A 15,000-nucleotide genomic window follows, 5' to 3' on the forward strand; every position below is an offset into this window, starting at 1 on the left:
GACGACCCAGCCCAGCAGCCTACACACACACACACACACACACACACACACACACAGAGAAACAGGCCAAACCAACCTTACTAAATCACTTTGCTTCTTTCCAGATCAATTTCACATAGTGCTGCCTCTCCCAAACCCAGCATTACACAACTCCACCCACACGTGTGTGTGTGTTGTGTTGTGTGTATGCGTGCGTGTGTGTGTGTGTGTGTGTGTGTGCGTGCGTGCAACCAGTGCAGTACCAGTCTCTGACCTGTAGGAGGTACTGTGTGTGTGTGTGTGTGTGTGTGTGTGTGTGTGTGTGTGTGTGTATGGCCCTCTGTGTGTGTGTGTTGGTGTGTGTGTGTGTGTGTGTGTGTGTGTGTGTGTGTGTGTGTGTGTGCTCCCCGGTGCAGTAGCAGCCTCCCACCTGTAGGAGGTACTGTGTTCCCTGCCTGATGTCCTCGGCGAACACAGGCGTGTAGAAGGCCTTGGTCTCGTTCTTGAGCAGCCAGCGCTGGTACCGGATCTGGTCGTTGGACTGCTCCCGGAAGTTGGGCTTCCTGGTGCCCTACAGGGACAAAGGACAACGTCAGGGAGGGGACGCAGCCCCCAGTACCAGCCCCCAGTACCAGCCCCAGCCCCAGCCCCCAGTCCTAGCCCCAATCTCCCTCCCAGCCCCCAGCCCCAGCCCCAGTCCCAGCCTACGCAGGCTGTCTGAACAGGACTAATAAACATCCCAGATGGATCTGGGTTCATAACAGAGCAGCTGCCGGCTTAAAGCCTCCAGTGCACAGAGATGTGGAAAATCACTCCATCAGGACACAATGTCTCTGGAACCAGGAGCAGCTCTGGTCTCCTTACAGCTAATGGAAGAACTGAGGGGGGGAGGGAGAGAGAGGGAGGGAGAGGGAGAGGGAGAGGGAGAGAGAGAGAGAGAGGGAGAGGGAGAGGGAGAGGGAGAGGGAGAGGGAGAGGGAGCGAGAGAGAGGGAGAGGGAGAGGGAGAGGGAGAGGGAGAGGGAGAGGGGGAGAGAGAGGGAGAGGGAGAGGGAGAGGGAGAGGGAGAGGGAGAGAGGGAGAGGGAGAGGGAGAGGGAGAGGGAGAGGGAGAGATACAGAGAGGGTAGCTAGAGACGGCTGTATGCCTCTCAGACTGCTGTTGGCGAGAGAGGGAGTGTGTGTGTGTGTGTGTGTGTGTGTGTGTGTGTATAAAGTAGCTTTTAACTTTGTGGGCACAGTGGCAGCAACATTACATCACCTCAGTGTCCACACTGGCCTAATGGAACAGTCATTCACTCCCCCACCTCCCTCGCCAAGCCCCCTCCCTCCCCTGCCAAGCACCCCCCACACACACACCTCCCCCACCAAGCCCCCCCCCCCCCCCCCCCCCAAGCCCCACTACACGGTTTTATGTGAAAAAAAGAAGGAAGAAATCACTAAATGGGAGCAGTGATGATGGGAAATGTGACCAGGGGGACGAATGACAACAACAACAACATCAACACCACCACCACCACCAGCCTAGTGAGCCGCTCTGTGGTTGGCTAATCTCCTCCACCGGCGTTCCGGAGGTTTCCACGTCTCCAGGGCCCGTGGGTGGTTACCGCGCCGATGCTGCAAGGCCATAATGGCGTCCCTGCGCGTGCAGGGTGGCAGGCTAGGAAATGGACCCATAACGGCGTCCCTGGGTGCAGTGGTGGCTTGTGAGCCAAAGCCAAAATGGCGTCCGGACAGTGCCAGTTTCCTCACCGTGCGGATGTGGCCACAGATCATCAGCCCCACGTTCTTGGTGAAGGCGTGGACCAGGTTGAGCAGGGCGGGGCGGGAGTTAGGGTAGCCTGTCATCACCAGGCACTGGGGTCTGAGGGGAGAACAGAGCACACGCAGGTTAGCAGGTATGAGTCTGCTGGGTTAGGGTTAGTCAGTAGTTAGGGTTAGGGTTAGTCAGTATTTAGGGTTAGGGTTAGTCAGTATTTAGGGTTAGGGTTAGTCAGTATTTAGGGTTAGTCAGTATTTAGGGTTAGGGTTAGTCAGTATTTAGGGTTAGGGTTAGTCAGTAGTTAGGGTTAGGGTTAGTCAGTATTTAGGGTTAGGGTTAGTCAGTATTTAGGGTTAGGGTTAGTCAGTATTTAGGGTTAGGGTTAGGGTTAGTCAGTAGTTAGGGTTAGGGTTAGTCAGTATTTAGGGTTAGGGTTAGTCAGTATTTAGGGTTAGGGTTAGTCAGTATTTAGGGTTAGGGTTAGTCAGTAGTTAGGGTTAGGGTTAGTCAGTATTTAGGGTTAGGGTTAGGGTTAGGGTTAGTCAGTATTTAGGGTTAGGGTTAGTCAGTATTTAGGGTTAGGGTTAGTCAGTATTTAGGGTTAGGGTTAGTCAGTATTTAGGGTTAGGGTTAGGGTTAGTCAGTATTTAGGGTTAGGGTTAGGGTTAGAAACCGTCAGGTACTGTAGCAGTGTGTCGTTAATTACATTACATTTACATTTTAGACATTTAGCAGACGCCTTTATCCGCCTTTATAAGATAAAGTAGTCACAATGCCTAAGAAAGGAAGATTTTTTTATTTGTATATTTATTTATTTTTAAATGTAATTTCAGGAGAGAAACTTGCACAGGGGGGTCATGGACGGACACACACACACACACACACACATACACCCCTGTTGACTGTGTGAAGGTCACCAGGTGTGTTCATCAGTCATGTCTTCTCCTTGTGACCTTGAGACTTTACGGTCCTCATCTCGGAGGAGAGGAACAGAAAGTGACCAGCAGAGTTTCAGAGGAGCCAACATCAAAGCAAATATGTTAAGACCTTGGGATTAAAGGAGCTGGAGGCCTGTGTGTGTGTGTGTGTGTGTGTGTGTGTGTGTGTGTGTTAGAACTCTAAAGACAACGTTAGAAGCTTCCAAATCCCTGGCCTTTCGGCGTATCGCCATGGGAACGCTTCCCTGGGGGAATTGCATGGCGACGACAGCAGCCAATGTCCTTCCTGTCTCCAGAACATGGAGGAAGTGAACTCTCATAGGCTGTGGTCTGTCACCTGACCTCGCACACTATTCATAACGTCATCAGTCATCAGAAGATGAAGTCAGGGGGGATGGGGGAGAGCGGGGGGGGGAGAGCGGGGGGATGGGGGAGAGCGGGGGGGGGGGTCTGCCACTGAAGTCCCAGGTGTCCTGTTACACAACAGTCTCCAGAGTGTGTCGTGCTGTGTGTGTAGGGGGGGGGGGGGCTCTGCAGCCTGACTTTCAGCAGTCTACACACACACACACACACACACACACACACACACACACACACACACACACAGCAGCTGCAGCCCTAGCTCACCTGTGCGGCTCAGCGGACACACTCTGGGTAATTAGGTAAGAGGAGCAACAATCTCTCTCTCTCTCCCCCCCTCCCTCTCTCTCTCCCTCCCTCCCTCCCTCCCTCCCTCTCTCTCTCTCTCTCTCCCTCCCTCCCTCCCTCCCTCCCGGCTAAAAGCTTTAGAGGAGGAGACGGCTTTAGAAGGATGTCAACACAATGAAACAGGGACACCAGAGTGACCGGTGTTAAACTGTCCTCCAGACGTCCTGTTCTGACCTTCAACTGGAGGACATTACGACCCGTGGTGACGCTGTATTTGAGTGACTAGCGTAGGGACCAGGTGGTCCAGAGGGCCAGCCTCAGGAGGAGCAGCCTCAGGAGGAGCAGACTTTGGGGACAGGCGGCTCTAAGGACAGAGTTAGAAGGTAGAGGACAGGGTTCTCCTCAGAGAATGAAGAGGGTTTCTAAGGGTTAGGGTTAGGGTTAGGGTTAGGGTTAAGGACAGAGTTAGAAGGTAGAGGACAGGGTTCTCCTCAGAGAATGAAGAGGGTTTCTAAGCCAAGCTGTGAACCTGGTGACGCCACTATGTAAACATTACAAGACAAATTAAACTATATATTTAGTAATGATAGAGTAGCTATCTTTATTAAACTATAGATTTAATAACGATGGAGTAACTATCTTTATTAAACTATAGATTTAGTCATGACTTAACTAACATAACTATCTTTGATCGCCAACGACATCGTTGTTCCTCTGTGATTTCAGCGTTTAGATGTGGTATTGTTGGTATTGTTGGTATTTCTGGCTCATTTTGACATGAATAAACGGGTTATAAGTCGGGTTTTGATGATGCAATCCAGGCCACACTATTCAGAGCTCCTGGGCAGAACCCTGGTAGAGGACCTGGTGGGCAGAACCCTGGTAGAGGACCTGGTGGGCAGAACCCTGGTAGAGGACCTGGTGGGCGTGGAGAGTGTGGTTCTGGTTCTGTATGGTACCTGAAGTTCTTGATGTGGTCCTCCACCCCGCTGAGCTGCAGGCTATGGGTCAGCGCCTGGTGGTAGGTCAGGGCCTGGGTCGACGAGCCCCAGTTCACATCTGCAACAGAGGACACACACACACGTGAGTGTGGGGTATAGGTGGGGATCCAGCATGGTGTCAGGCCGTGCGGAGCTGCAATCGGTAGGGAGGCTCTGCGTGTGTGTGTGTGTGTAGCTGTGTGTCACACTGTGTGTGGGTCTGAGTGTGTGTAGAGCTGTGTATCAAACAGTGTGTGTGTGTGTGTGTGTAGAGAGCTGGGTGTGAAGCTGTGAAACTGTGGAGACCCAGTTGGCCATCTGACCCATGAGGGGACAGAGGGGACCTCACACACACACACACACACACACACACACACACACAGAGGTTCCAGCCCACCTCAGTGCAGTCACGCTGCCTGGCGTAGGAGGCTACGACAAGTTAACCTGAGGACCAATCAGCACACCCCTTTATAGTCGCCATAGAAACACCACAGGGGAGAGATCTATTCATGTACCAGGTGACATCACGACATGGACAGAAACACGGAGAGAAATCCATCCCGTACGCAAACCAACAGACTGAGTAGAAAGTCGATGCTAATCCTCCTCCATGTTGTCCTGTTTAACTCACCAACCGCCAAAGAGTTCCAGAACACTCTTCACCTAGAGGGCCAAGTGTTCTATGTGGTGTTTACCCAGCAACACTCTGATTGGCTGCAAAATGAAGCATCATCATTGATGCATTTCTGGTGAATAAAGTCACCCTCAGTGCTCTAGAATGTTGACCTTCTGGGCGACTTTATTCACCCTCGGCACTGAAAGAGTTAAAGATAAACCGGAATAATCAACTGTCTAGGGGGGGGGTAGGGCTCTATTAGCTAATGTAGCACTCTGCTAATGTAGCTTAATGGAGGTGAAACCGTGTTTGTTTTCAATTAAGGGTCATTTCCCTGAACTGGAGACCTGAACATGTTCAGTGGGAAACCCCCCCTGACTGAGATGCTTCCTAGAGGAGGATGAGAGGATGACAGCTCAACGACGGAGAGAGAGAGAGAGAGAGAGAGAGACACAGAGAGAGACACAGAGAGAGAGAGAGAGAGAGAGAGAGAGACACAGAGAGAGAGAGAGAGAGAGAGAGAGAGAGACACAGAGAGAGACACAGAGAGAGAGAGAGAGACACAGAGAGAGAGAGACAGAGAGAGAGAGAGAGAGAGACACAGAGAGACAGAGAGAGAGAGAGAGAGACACAGAGAGAGAGAGAGACAGAGAGAGAGACAGAGAGAGACACAGAGAGAGAGAGAGAGACACAGAGAGAGAGAGACAGAGAGAGAGAGACAGAGAGAGAGACAGAGAGAGAGAGAGAGAGAGAGAGACAGAGAGAGAGAGAGAGAGACAGAGAGAGACACAGAGAGAGAGAGAGAGAGAGAGAGAGACAGAGAGAGACACAGAGAGAGAGAGAGAGAGAGAGAGAGACAGAGAGAGAGAGAGAGAGACAGAGAGAGACACAGAGAGAGAGAGAGAGAGAGAGAGAGACAGACAGAGAGAGAGAGAGAGAGAAGAGAGAGACACAGAGAGAGAGAGAGAGAGAGAGAGAGACAGAGAGAGAGAGAGAGAGAGAGAGAGGAGACAGAGAGAGAGAGAGATCGGCAGATAACCCAGAGAGATGGCTGCCGCTGTGGCGTGCGTCTCGTTGTGATGACGTCAGCACCGCTGCCCACCTGGCTTCTTGTAGCTGACGTAGATGTAGAGGCCCATGACGATGACGTTGGTGAGGAGCGCCGCCCACCAGTTGATGACGAACATGACGACGCAGCAGAGGACGGCGCCCGCCAGGGACACCCACATGTTGTAGTACTTGAAGCTGGGACGCCATCCTGGGGGGGGGGGGGGGGCAGAGAGGGGGGGGTTAGGGGGGGATCAGAGCTCCTACAGATCTCCTCCTAAGATGAACGTTGCTATGAAAGCACTCCTGAGGTTATCTAGAACACTGCATCATGTAGTACTACAGCTACTGCTTCTACAGCTAGCTTCTCCTCCAGCTAGCTTCTCCTACAGCTAGCTTCTCCTCCAGCTAGCTTCTCCTACAGCTAGCTTCTCCTACAGCTAGCTTCTCCTCCAGCTAGCTTCTCCTCCAGCTAGCTTCTCCTCCAGCTAGCTTCTCCTATTCTACCCTTCACTCAATGTAAATAGTAAATTCTACCCGTGGCCATCGTGTAAGGATAAAGAGGCAGTAAAAACTACCATCAACAATTGAATCATCACATTTCCAATAAGTATCGTTTTAGGTGAAATTACTGAATCATTAAATATGAAAAGGCTTAATATTGCAAATGTCACTGATTATTAAGATGCATTTGGGATTAAGAATGAAGTTAGAACATGGCAGAGGAATGTTATTGTCCTCTGCTCGTGAAGCCATGGCAACCTGTTTTATTGGGTTCTAGAGAACTAGACTACAGGGAGTTTAGTAACAATGAGGTACAGTCTGACAGAGCTGCTGCTGTTACACACACTCTCTCTCTACTGAACCACAGGACATACAGGGTACAGCCCACTGGGTCCCCCCCCCTCAGAGGAGGGTGACACTGGGCTCTGGGGGGCTGGTCTACCAGGCATGGAGAGATTGGCAGAGGCTGCTGTCTGAGCCCATCCTCCCATTTCTACCTCCACCAGCCTCCCCTGGAAGCCCCGTCTGGGCCATGCATACTAGCTAGTACACTAGTGTGTTTGTTGGAGCCTGGCCAGCGTGTTCCCTCCCCTGAAGGGCTGTTCCCTCCCCTGAAGGGCTGTTCCCTCCCCTGGAGGGCCCTGGAGGGCTGTACCCTCCCCTGAAGGGCTGTTCCCTCCCCTGGAGGGCCCTGGAGGGCTGTTCCCTCCCCTGAAGGGCTGTTCCCTCCCCTGAAGGGCTGTTCCCTCCCCTGAAGGACTGTTCCCTCCCCTGGAGGGCCCTGAAGGGCTGTTCCCTCCCCTGAAGGGCTGTTCCCTCCCCTGAAGGACTGTACCCTCCCCTGAAGGGCTGTTCCCTCCCCTGGAGGACTGTACCCTGTAGGTCCGTGTGGCTGGATGGAGGGCGTGGTGCAGGGGTCGATGTCAGAGTTAAATAAGAGACTCAGTACCTGCTGGTCGGCTACAGCTTCGGTTTTAAAGGAAAAACACACACTTCCTTATAAAGCAGCTGGCACACCACACACACACACACACACACACACACACACACACACACTTCATAACACAAAAAAAACTCCTTCTCACATTGATATCACAATGAAAACATTCTTCACATTCAAACTCTCATTTCTTTCTTGCTAAATGAAATACGGTTGATTAGTCGCTGTGAAACAGATCAGATAACCAGAGTGTTGTGACAGCAGACTCTCATCACGGCCACAATCACAGGCCCCCTTTTAATCAAAACACTCTTCCTCTCTGAACTGTCGTCATAACTCAACCATGTGACCACATCTGTCATCCTGAGCAGCGGCTATTTGGGGACGGAGGAGATAAGAAGGCTAATACAGAACCACTGGAGACGCGCACATTAACCGTGTCTGACTCACTAGGGATGACCGCCCACCCCCGCAGGGTCACAATGGTTTAGCCTCAAGATCCTGAGCCAAGTCACACACCGCCCTCCTGCACCACGGACTGTACCACGGACGGGGCCGGGTCTGGCTTCTGTAGGACCTGTTTACAACCATGCTATATTGTATATCGTGTCTATAATGTTGTTAACATTTACAGGGTCAATTTCCTTGACCCAGGTTAAGCCTAGTCCTGGCCTCCATCACACTTTTTATGTGAGTTTCTTCATGAAAATTGCTTTTCAGTCTAGGACTAGTCTTAGTCTAATCTAATCCTCCTTCAAGCGATCCCTCAAAACCCATCTTTTTAAACTTGCTTTTAATCTTTAACTATTTTTATTGTTGTTTTTACTGACTGTGCTGTTGTTTTACTTTTCAACTTTATGACTGATGATGACAGAATCAGATATGTAGCAGGAGGCTTCTACGCATCAGAAAAGGCTCTGCTGTGTGTGTCCCTAACTGAAATTTGGTGTTTTTTGGTCCTGCTAGGCTCCAATACTTTCTGCAGGTGCAGGGCCCTTCCTCAGGACAGCACAGTGAAGGAAGGAAGGTCAGGTCAGAAACATCCCCTCATTCCTGGATGTCTCACCAACATGCTTTTATCTATCCTAGGGGCTAGGGAGAAGGAGCTAGGGAGAAGGAGCTAGGGAGTAGGAGCTAGGGTGTAGGAGCTAGGGAGAAGGAGCTAGGGAGTAGGAGCTATGGAGAAGGAGCTAGGGAGTAGGAGCTAGGGTGTAGGGGCTAGGGAGAAGGAGCTAGGGAGTAGGAGCTAGGGAGTAGGGGCTAGGGAGAAGGAGCTAGGGAGTAGGAGCTAGGGAGAAGGAGCTAGGGAGAAGGAGCTAGGGAGTAGGGGCTAGGGTGTAGGGGCTAGGGAGTCGGGGCTAGGGAGAAGGAGCTAGGGAGAAGGAGCTAGGGTGTAGGGGCTAGGGAGAAGGAGCTAGGGAGAAGGAGCTAGGGTGTAGGGGCTAGGGTGGGAGTCGGGGCTAGGGAGTCGGGGCTAGGGAGTAGGGGCTAGATTCTGGACAGGGCTATAGTGGTGGTCTTACCTGGGGAGTTGGCCAGGGAGGCGTGGAACACAGAGAAGTTGATGAGGGCGTAGGACGCCAGGAAGAAGTTGGAGATAATGGGAGCGATGATGTTCAGTTGAGCTGCAGACGACAAATAAACATTTGAAAACAGAGTTTTAGATGTCAACAGGACTGAGTAGCATGTGTTGGTAACATTTACATTCATACTGTATGCTAGCATTATAAGCTAGCGGTGTGTGCTAGTTAGCTGTGTGTGTTAGTTAGCGGTGTGTGCTAGTTAGCGGTGTGTGCTAGTTAGCTGTGTGTGCTAGTTAGCGGTGTGTGCTAGTTAGCGGTGTGTGTTAGTTAGCGGTGTGTGCTAGTTAGCGGTGTGTGCTAGTTAGCGGTGTGTGTTAGTTAGCGGTGTGTGCTAGTTAGCTGTGTGTGCTAGTTAGCTGTGTGTGCTAGTTAGCGGTGTGTGCTAGTTAGCTGTGTGTGCTAGTTAGCGGTGTGTGCTAGTTAGCTGTGTGTGCTAGTTAGCTGTGTGTGCTAGTTAGCTGTGTGTGCTAGTTAGCTGTGTGTGCTAGTTAGCGGTGTGTGCTAGTTAGCTGTGTGTGCTAGTTAGCTGTGTGTGCTAGTTAGCTGTGTGTGCTAGTTAGCTTTGTGTGCTAGTTAGCTTTGTGTGCTAGCTCTGGGGCAGCAGGTCTGGGCGGTGCAGCGTACCGATGAGGATGAAGGCCAGGGCGATGCAGAAGGTCAGGATGTACCCGCGCAGGGGCTCGTTGTTCTTGCCGTAGCCCTTAGCGAACATGCCCAGGCCAGGGTAGATGTTGTCTTTGCATAGAGCCTGGGAGGGGGGGGGGGGGGGGGGGGGGGACAGTCAGACAAAGTGTGTGTATGTGTGTGAGAGTGTGGGTGGGTGTGTCAGTCAGTATGTGTGTGTGTAAGAGTGTGGGTGTGTGTGTGGGTGTCAGTCAGTGTGTGTGTGTGTGTGTGTGTGTGTGTGTGTACTGTACCTGGAACACTTTGGGAGCGCTGACCAGAGAGGCCAGGGCAGAGGAGAGGGTCGCAGAGAAGATCCCAGCTGTGATGATGGGACTGAAACCAGACACGATACTCATCACCTGAAGATGAGGAGGAGGAGGAGGAGGAGGAGGAAGATCATTGGTCATTTGTTATTCCAACACACACCCCTTCCTTCACACACATACTGGACCTTTGCCACCAGAGCCAAACAGTCTCTCACACTCCTTAACACACCCCTGCCCTCCCAACACACACACACACACACACACACACACACACACACACGTACCTGGAAGTCGTTTTGCAGGCCGAACTTGCAGCTGAAGTCCTCCCTGCAGGACGAGAAGTTGTAGCCGAACTTGCAGGCGGCGTCAGAGCAGTTCCCCATGAACTGGGCGCTCAGCGTGTTGTTGTCACTTCCTGTGGCGTCACGGACGATGCAGGCGCCTGGAGGGAGGCAGCTGGTTACCATGGTTACCATCACGCCAGCCCGGCGACATCACTACTTTATCACTACTGGCTTTTAAATCTCTTCTTAAAACTCATTTTTATACCAAATAATGTCCTCCTTCCTTCATCACTGTGACTGATGTCACTGGTTCTGATGGAAGGTCTCACTGATGATGATGATGATGATGATGATGTTTAGTTGATTCCCTTACTGAGACACATGGACTGATTGGAAGTGTCTTTGGATAAAAGCGTCTGAATGACTGGTGTTATGTGAGTGTGTGTGATGGACTGGGTGTTCCTCGGTGCAGGGACACCAATGAAGGTTTCACCAGCTAGGCTTCGTCAGTGTAAAACCATGAAGGGAACAATCACATCTTCAGAGATGATGATGATGAAGCTTGGATGTCAGGAGATGGAATGGAGATGGAATACTTTGTGTACAAATTCTAAATCAGAATTTATGTTCTGAACTATACCGTCTATTTACAGTCTGTTCACACACACACACACACACACAGCACCCAACCAGCCAATCACGTCGCGCCACCACCCACCTGTAGAGACGGCCACGCCCAGGTAGACGATGCCAGTGATCAGGATGGCCAGCAGGGTTCCTCTGGGGATGGCCAGCTGGGGGTCCTGGGGGGAGGGGGGGGCACAGGGGTTAGGGGTCATCCATCAGCCAAAACACTGCACCCTTACAACAGGTCCTCCATACCAGGGGAGGCTGGTGAAGGTAGAAATCGGAGGACGGGCTCATTGTAATGCATGGCATTACACAATGGAATGAGGAATGGTCATTCCTCCATGTGGTTCTACTGGTGTGGCGTGTGGTTCTATTGGTGTGGCGTGTGGTTCTACTGGTGTGGCGTGTGGTTCTACTGGTGTGGCGTGTGGTTCTAGGTGGAACGGACAACGGCGGTTTTGAAGTAGAGTTGGTCCTTACGGCCAGATCCCCGGAGATGTTGGCGCCCGCCAGGATGCCGGTGGCGGCCGGGAAGAAGATGGAGAAGACGGAGAAGAATGTCTCGTCGCCTCGGAAGTCCGGTCCCATATTCTCCATCATGATCTCACCTGGGGGGGAGGGGGGGGGGGATAGAGGGATACAGAGATAGAGGGATAGACAGATAGAGGGATAGACAGATAGACGGATAGACAGATAGAGGGATAGACAGATAGAGGGATAGACAGATAGAGGGATAGACAGATAGAGGGATAAGGCAGACAGACAGAGAGAGAAATAGAAAGAGATTAATTAACAAAACTCCCTGGCAGTGCATCTTGGAACAGACTGGATCAGTTGATCTCAGAGATGAGGATCAGGCCCACAAAGTGAATTTCAAGTAATTCAATTGGTTTGGTCTTGTGATTGCAGCAAATACAGCATCTCTACTACTGATTTAATAGCAGCCTTTAAAACCATGCCAGAGAGGCACTGGGTCGTAGGCCAGCGGGGAGGCGGGGCGTACTGTCATAGCGGAAGAATCCGTACGACTCCTTGGACTTGACGGGAATGAAGGTTCCGATGAAGTAGTTGAAGATGGCCGTGATCAGAACGATCAGGAGGAAGATCTGAGCCTGGAGGAGCGGAGGAAAGGTGTTAGACTTCATATCAACACACCGCTAGTATGTGTTAGAATTCATATCAAGGGTCAGGGTCTAACCTAGGGGCCAGGGGTCAGGGTTTAACCTATAGGTCAGAGGTCACTCCATCCCTGCTACAGAGGGCTAGGGTCTAACCTAGGGTCTAGGAGTCAGGGTCAGGGGTCAGGGGTCTTACCTTGGCCTCCCACTCCATGCCTGCTACAGAGATGCCCAGCAGCAGGATGACTGTGATGGTGCCGACGATCCTGATGTCGTTGATCTCATCAGTCATGACACAGTCCACGCTCTGGAACAACCAAGATACAGCCTTACTACAACCTTACTGCAACCTTACTACAACCTTACTGCAACCTTACTGCAACCCTACTGCAACCTTACTACAACCTTACTGCAACCTTACTGCAACCTTACTACAACCTTACTACAACCTTACTGCCAGTCCACGCTCTGGAACAACCAAGATACAACCTTACTACAACCTTACTGCAACCTTACTGCCAGTCCACGCTCTGGAACAACCAAGATACAACCTTACTACAACCTTACTGCAACCTTACTACAACCTTACTGCCAGTCCACGCTCTGGAACAACCAAGATACAGCCTTACTACAACCTTACTACAACCTTACTGCAACCTTACTGCAATGTCACTGTCAGGCCAACAGACTGTCATCCATCCAATCAAAGTTAACCAAGCAATGCAGTCACAGCATTTCTATGTTTTACTTTCTACATTTAGCCTCAGTTTTGAATGTTGTGAGAATCTAAAACATCATCCAAACATGAAGCTGAAACATCATCCAAACATGAAGCTGAAACATCATCCAAACATGAAGCTGAAACATCATCCAAACATGAAGCTGAAACAGCATCAGAATCAAAACAGTGTGAAACTAATTTGTGGGCGTGACCGTATAAGGAAGTGAGGAACACAAGCAGGACGTTGTCATCAACCCTGAATCAATTACACACCACCAGCAAACTGGCCTTATCTGAAAGAGCCTGTGTGTCTGTGTGTGTGTGTGTAAGCCCTTGAAGGAGTCATTATTAACTTTGCATGAAGCTTCCTTTAAAAATAGAGCTGCTTAGTCCTCTGGACTCCTAAACGACCCTGGCACCAACAGACCAGAGAACAGAGCTTCCACACAGAGAGGAGCTAGCATTAGCATTAGCATCCCTTGGGGGCAGTGCATGTGTGTTGTCTCGGGGGGGGCTGCACATACCACATTCCTACAATTGATGACAATTGATTGCATAGCCAAATAAACAGTCTTCTTCTTCGAGCATTACAGCTAGCATTACCATTAAATCAGCATTAGAGCTAGGATTAGAGCTAACATTAGATCTAACATTAGAGCTAGGGTTAGAGCTAACATTAGATCTAACATTAGAGCTAGGATTAGAGCTAACATTAGATCTAACATTAGAGCTAGGGTTAGCAGGGCTAACAGGGCTAGCAGGGTTAGCAGGGCTAGCAGGGCTAACAGGGCTAGCAGGGCTAGCATGGCTAGCAGGGTTAGCAGGGCTAGCATGGCTAGGTTCAGAGGACTTACCGCGAGAAGTTCCACGACCGTCTCGGCGAAGCCCACCACGTACATCGCTACGGCGACCGCATTAGCAAAGGCGAAGATCAGACCGATGGAACCGCCGAACTCCGGACCCAGACTCCTGGATATCAGATAGTACGCACCGCCTGAGAGGAGAGGAGAGGAGAGGAGAGGAGAGGAGAGGAGGCAGGTCAGACATACACTCACCCAATACTTTATTAGGAACACCTGTAAACCTTCTCATGGTGGAGGAACACCTGGACACCTTCTCATGGTGGAGGAACACCTGGACACCTTCTCATGGTGGAGGAACACCTGTACACCTTCTCATGGTGGAGGAACACCTGTACACCTTCTCATGGTGGAGGAACACCTGGACACCTTCTCATGGTGGAGGTGGTGGAACACCTGTACACCTTCTCATGGTGGAGGTGGTGTAATGGTGTGGGGAATGTTTTCATGGCACACTTTGGGCCCGTTAATACCAATCAATCATCACTTGAATGCCACAGCCTATTTGAGTATTGTTGCTGACCATGTGCATCCCTTCATGACCACAATTGACCCATCTTCTAATGGCTACTTCCAGCATGATAATGCACCATGTCACAAAGCAAAAGTCGTCTCAAACTGGTTTCATGAACATGACAATGAGTTCAGTGTTCTTCAGTGGCCTTCCCAGTCACCGAATCTGAATCCAATAGAACACCTTTGGGATGTGGTAGAACGGGAGATTCACAGCTTGAAAGCACACCTGAAAAATCAGCAGGAATTGCGTGATGCAATCATGTCATCATGGACCAGAATCTGAAAGAAATGTTTCCAACATCTTGTGGAATTGAGGCTGTTTTGAAAGAGAGGCCCTACCCAGTCCCTGCGTCCCTCTGGACAACACAGAGCTGTTTCTGAGACGGCCATTTTACACCAGTTAGGGAGCCAGTGGAATACCGAGGGAGATTAGCCCCTGTGGGATTAGAAATGCCCTGGCGTTCACTGGTGGGGACTATTACAGTAAGCCCCCCCACACCATGTGACTTTAATTTAGACATCTGAGACGACACGCACGCACGCATGTGAGGAGGAGATGAACTGTAAAGAGGAGAGGAGAGGAGAGGTGGAGAGGCTAGTGAAGGCTAGTGGAGGCTAGTGGAGGCTAGTGGAGGCTGGGGTTGTAGCGAGGTCATAGTCAGTCAGGAGGACAAGCAGCCTGACGCCCTCCACCACTTCTCCTGGAGCACTGAACACACACATATCCCCCTGTGTGTGTGTGTGTGTGTCTTTACTACGATATGATTTCATCTTTTCCTCACCAGGAAATTTTAAACAAAATCGAATCCTTTGTTTTGTTTTCCCATTGCCCATAGTGAGAGAGAGACAGAGAGAGAGAGACAGAGAGAGAGAGAGAGAGACAGATAGAGAGAGACAGAGAGAGAGAGACAGAGAGATCCATTTCAGACCTCCCTGCCAGCTCC

General features: G+C 50.8%; 1 protein-coding gene across 1 annotated transcript in view; it reads right to left on the minus strand.

The window, feature by feature from the left end:
• slc12a2 (solute carrier family 12 member 2) overlaps positions 1 to 15,000 on the minus strand; it is a 56,255-nt gene that overhangs the window by 15,898 nt on the left and 25,357 nt on the right. The window contains 14 exon segments of the mRNA XM_083670069.1: positions 1 to 19; positions 410 to 550; positions 1,730 to 1,841; positions 4,285 to 4,384; positions 6,024 to 6,179; positions 8,936 to 9,037; positions 9,620 to 9,743; positions 9,913 to 10,020; positions 10,212 to 10,369; positions 10,930 to 11,014; positions 11,322 to 11,449; positions 11,845 to 11,953; positions 12,156 to 12,266; positions 13,535 to 13,767. The exon segment at positions 1 to 19 is cut by the window's left edge and continues 91 nt beyond it. Of these exon segments, the coding sequence (XP_083526195.1) occupies positions 1 to 19; positions 410 to 550; positions 1,730 to 1,841; positions 4,285 to 4,384; positions 6,024 to 6,179; positions 8,936 to 9,037; positions 9,620 to 9,743; positions 9,913 to 10,020; positions 10,212 to 10,369; positions 10,930 to 11,014; positions 11,322 to 11,449; positions 11,845 to 11,953; positions 12,156 to 12,266; positions 13,535 to 13,767 (1,686 nt within the window).

Source organism: Argentina silus (genome assembly GCF_951799395.1).
Source record: "Argentina silus genome assembly, chromosome: 5".
In the NCBI taxonomy this organism is placed as follows: Eukaryota; Metazoa; Chordata; class Actinopteri; order Argentiniformes; family Argentinidae; genus Argentina; species Argentina silus.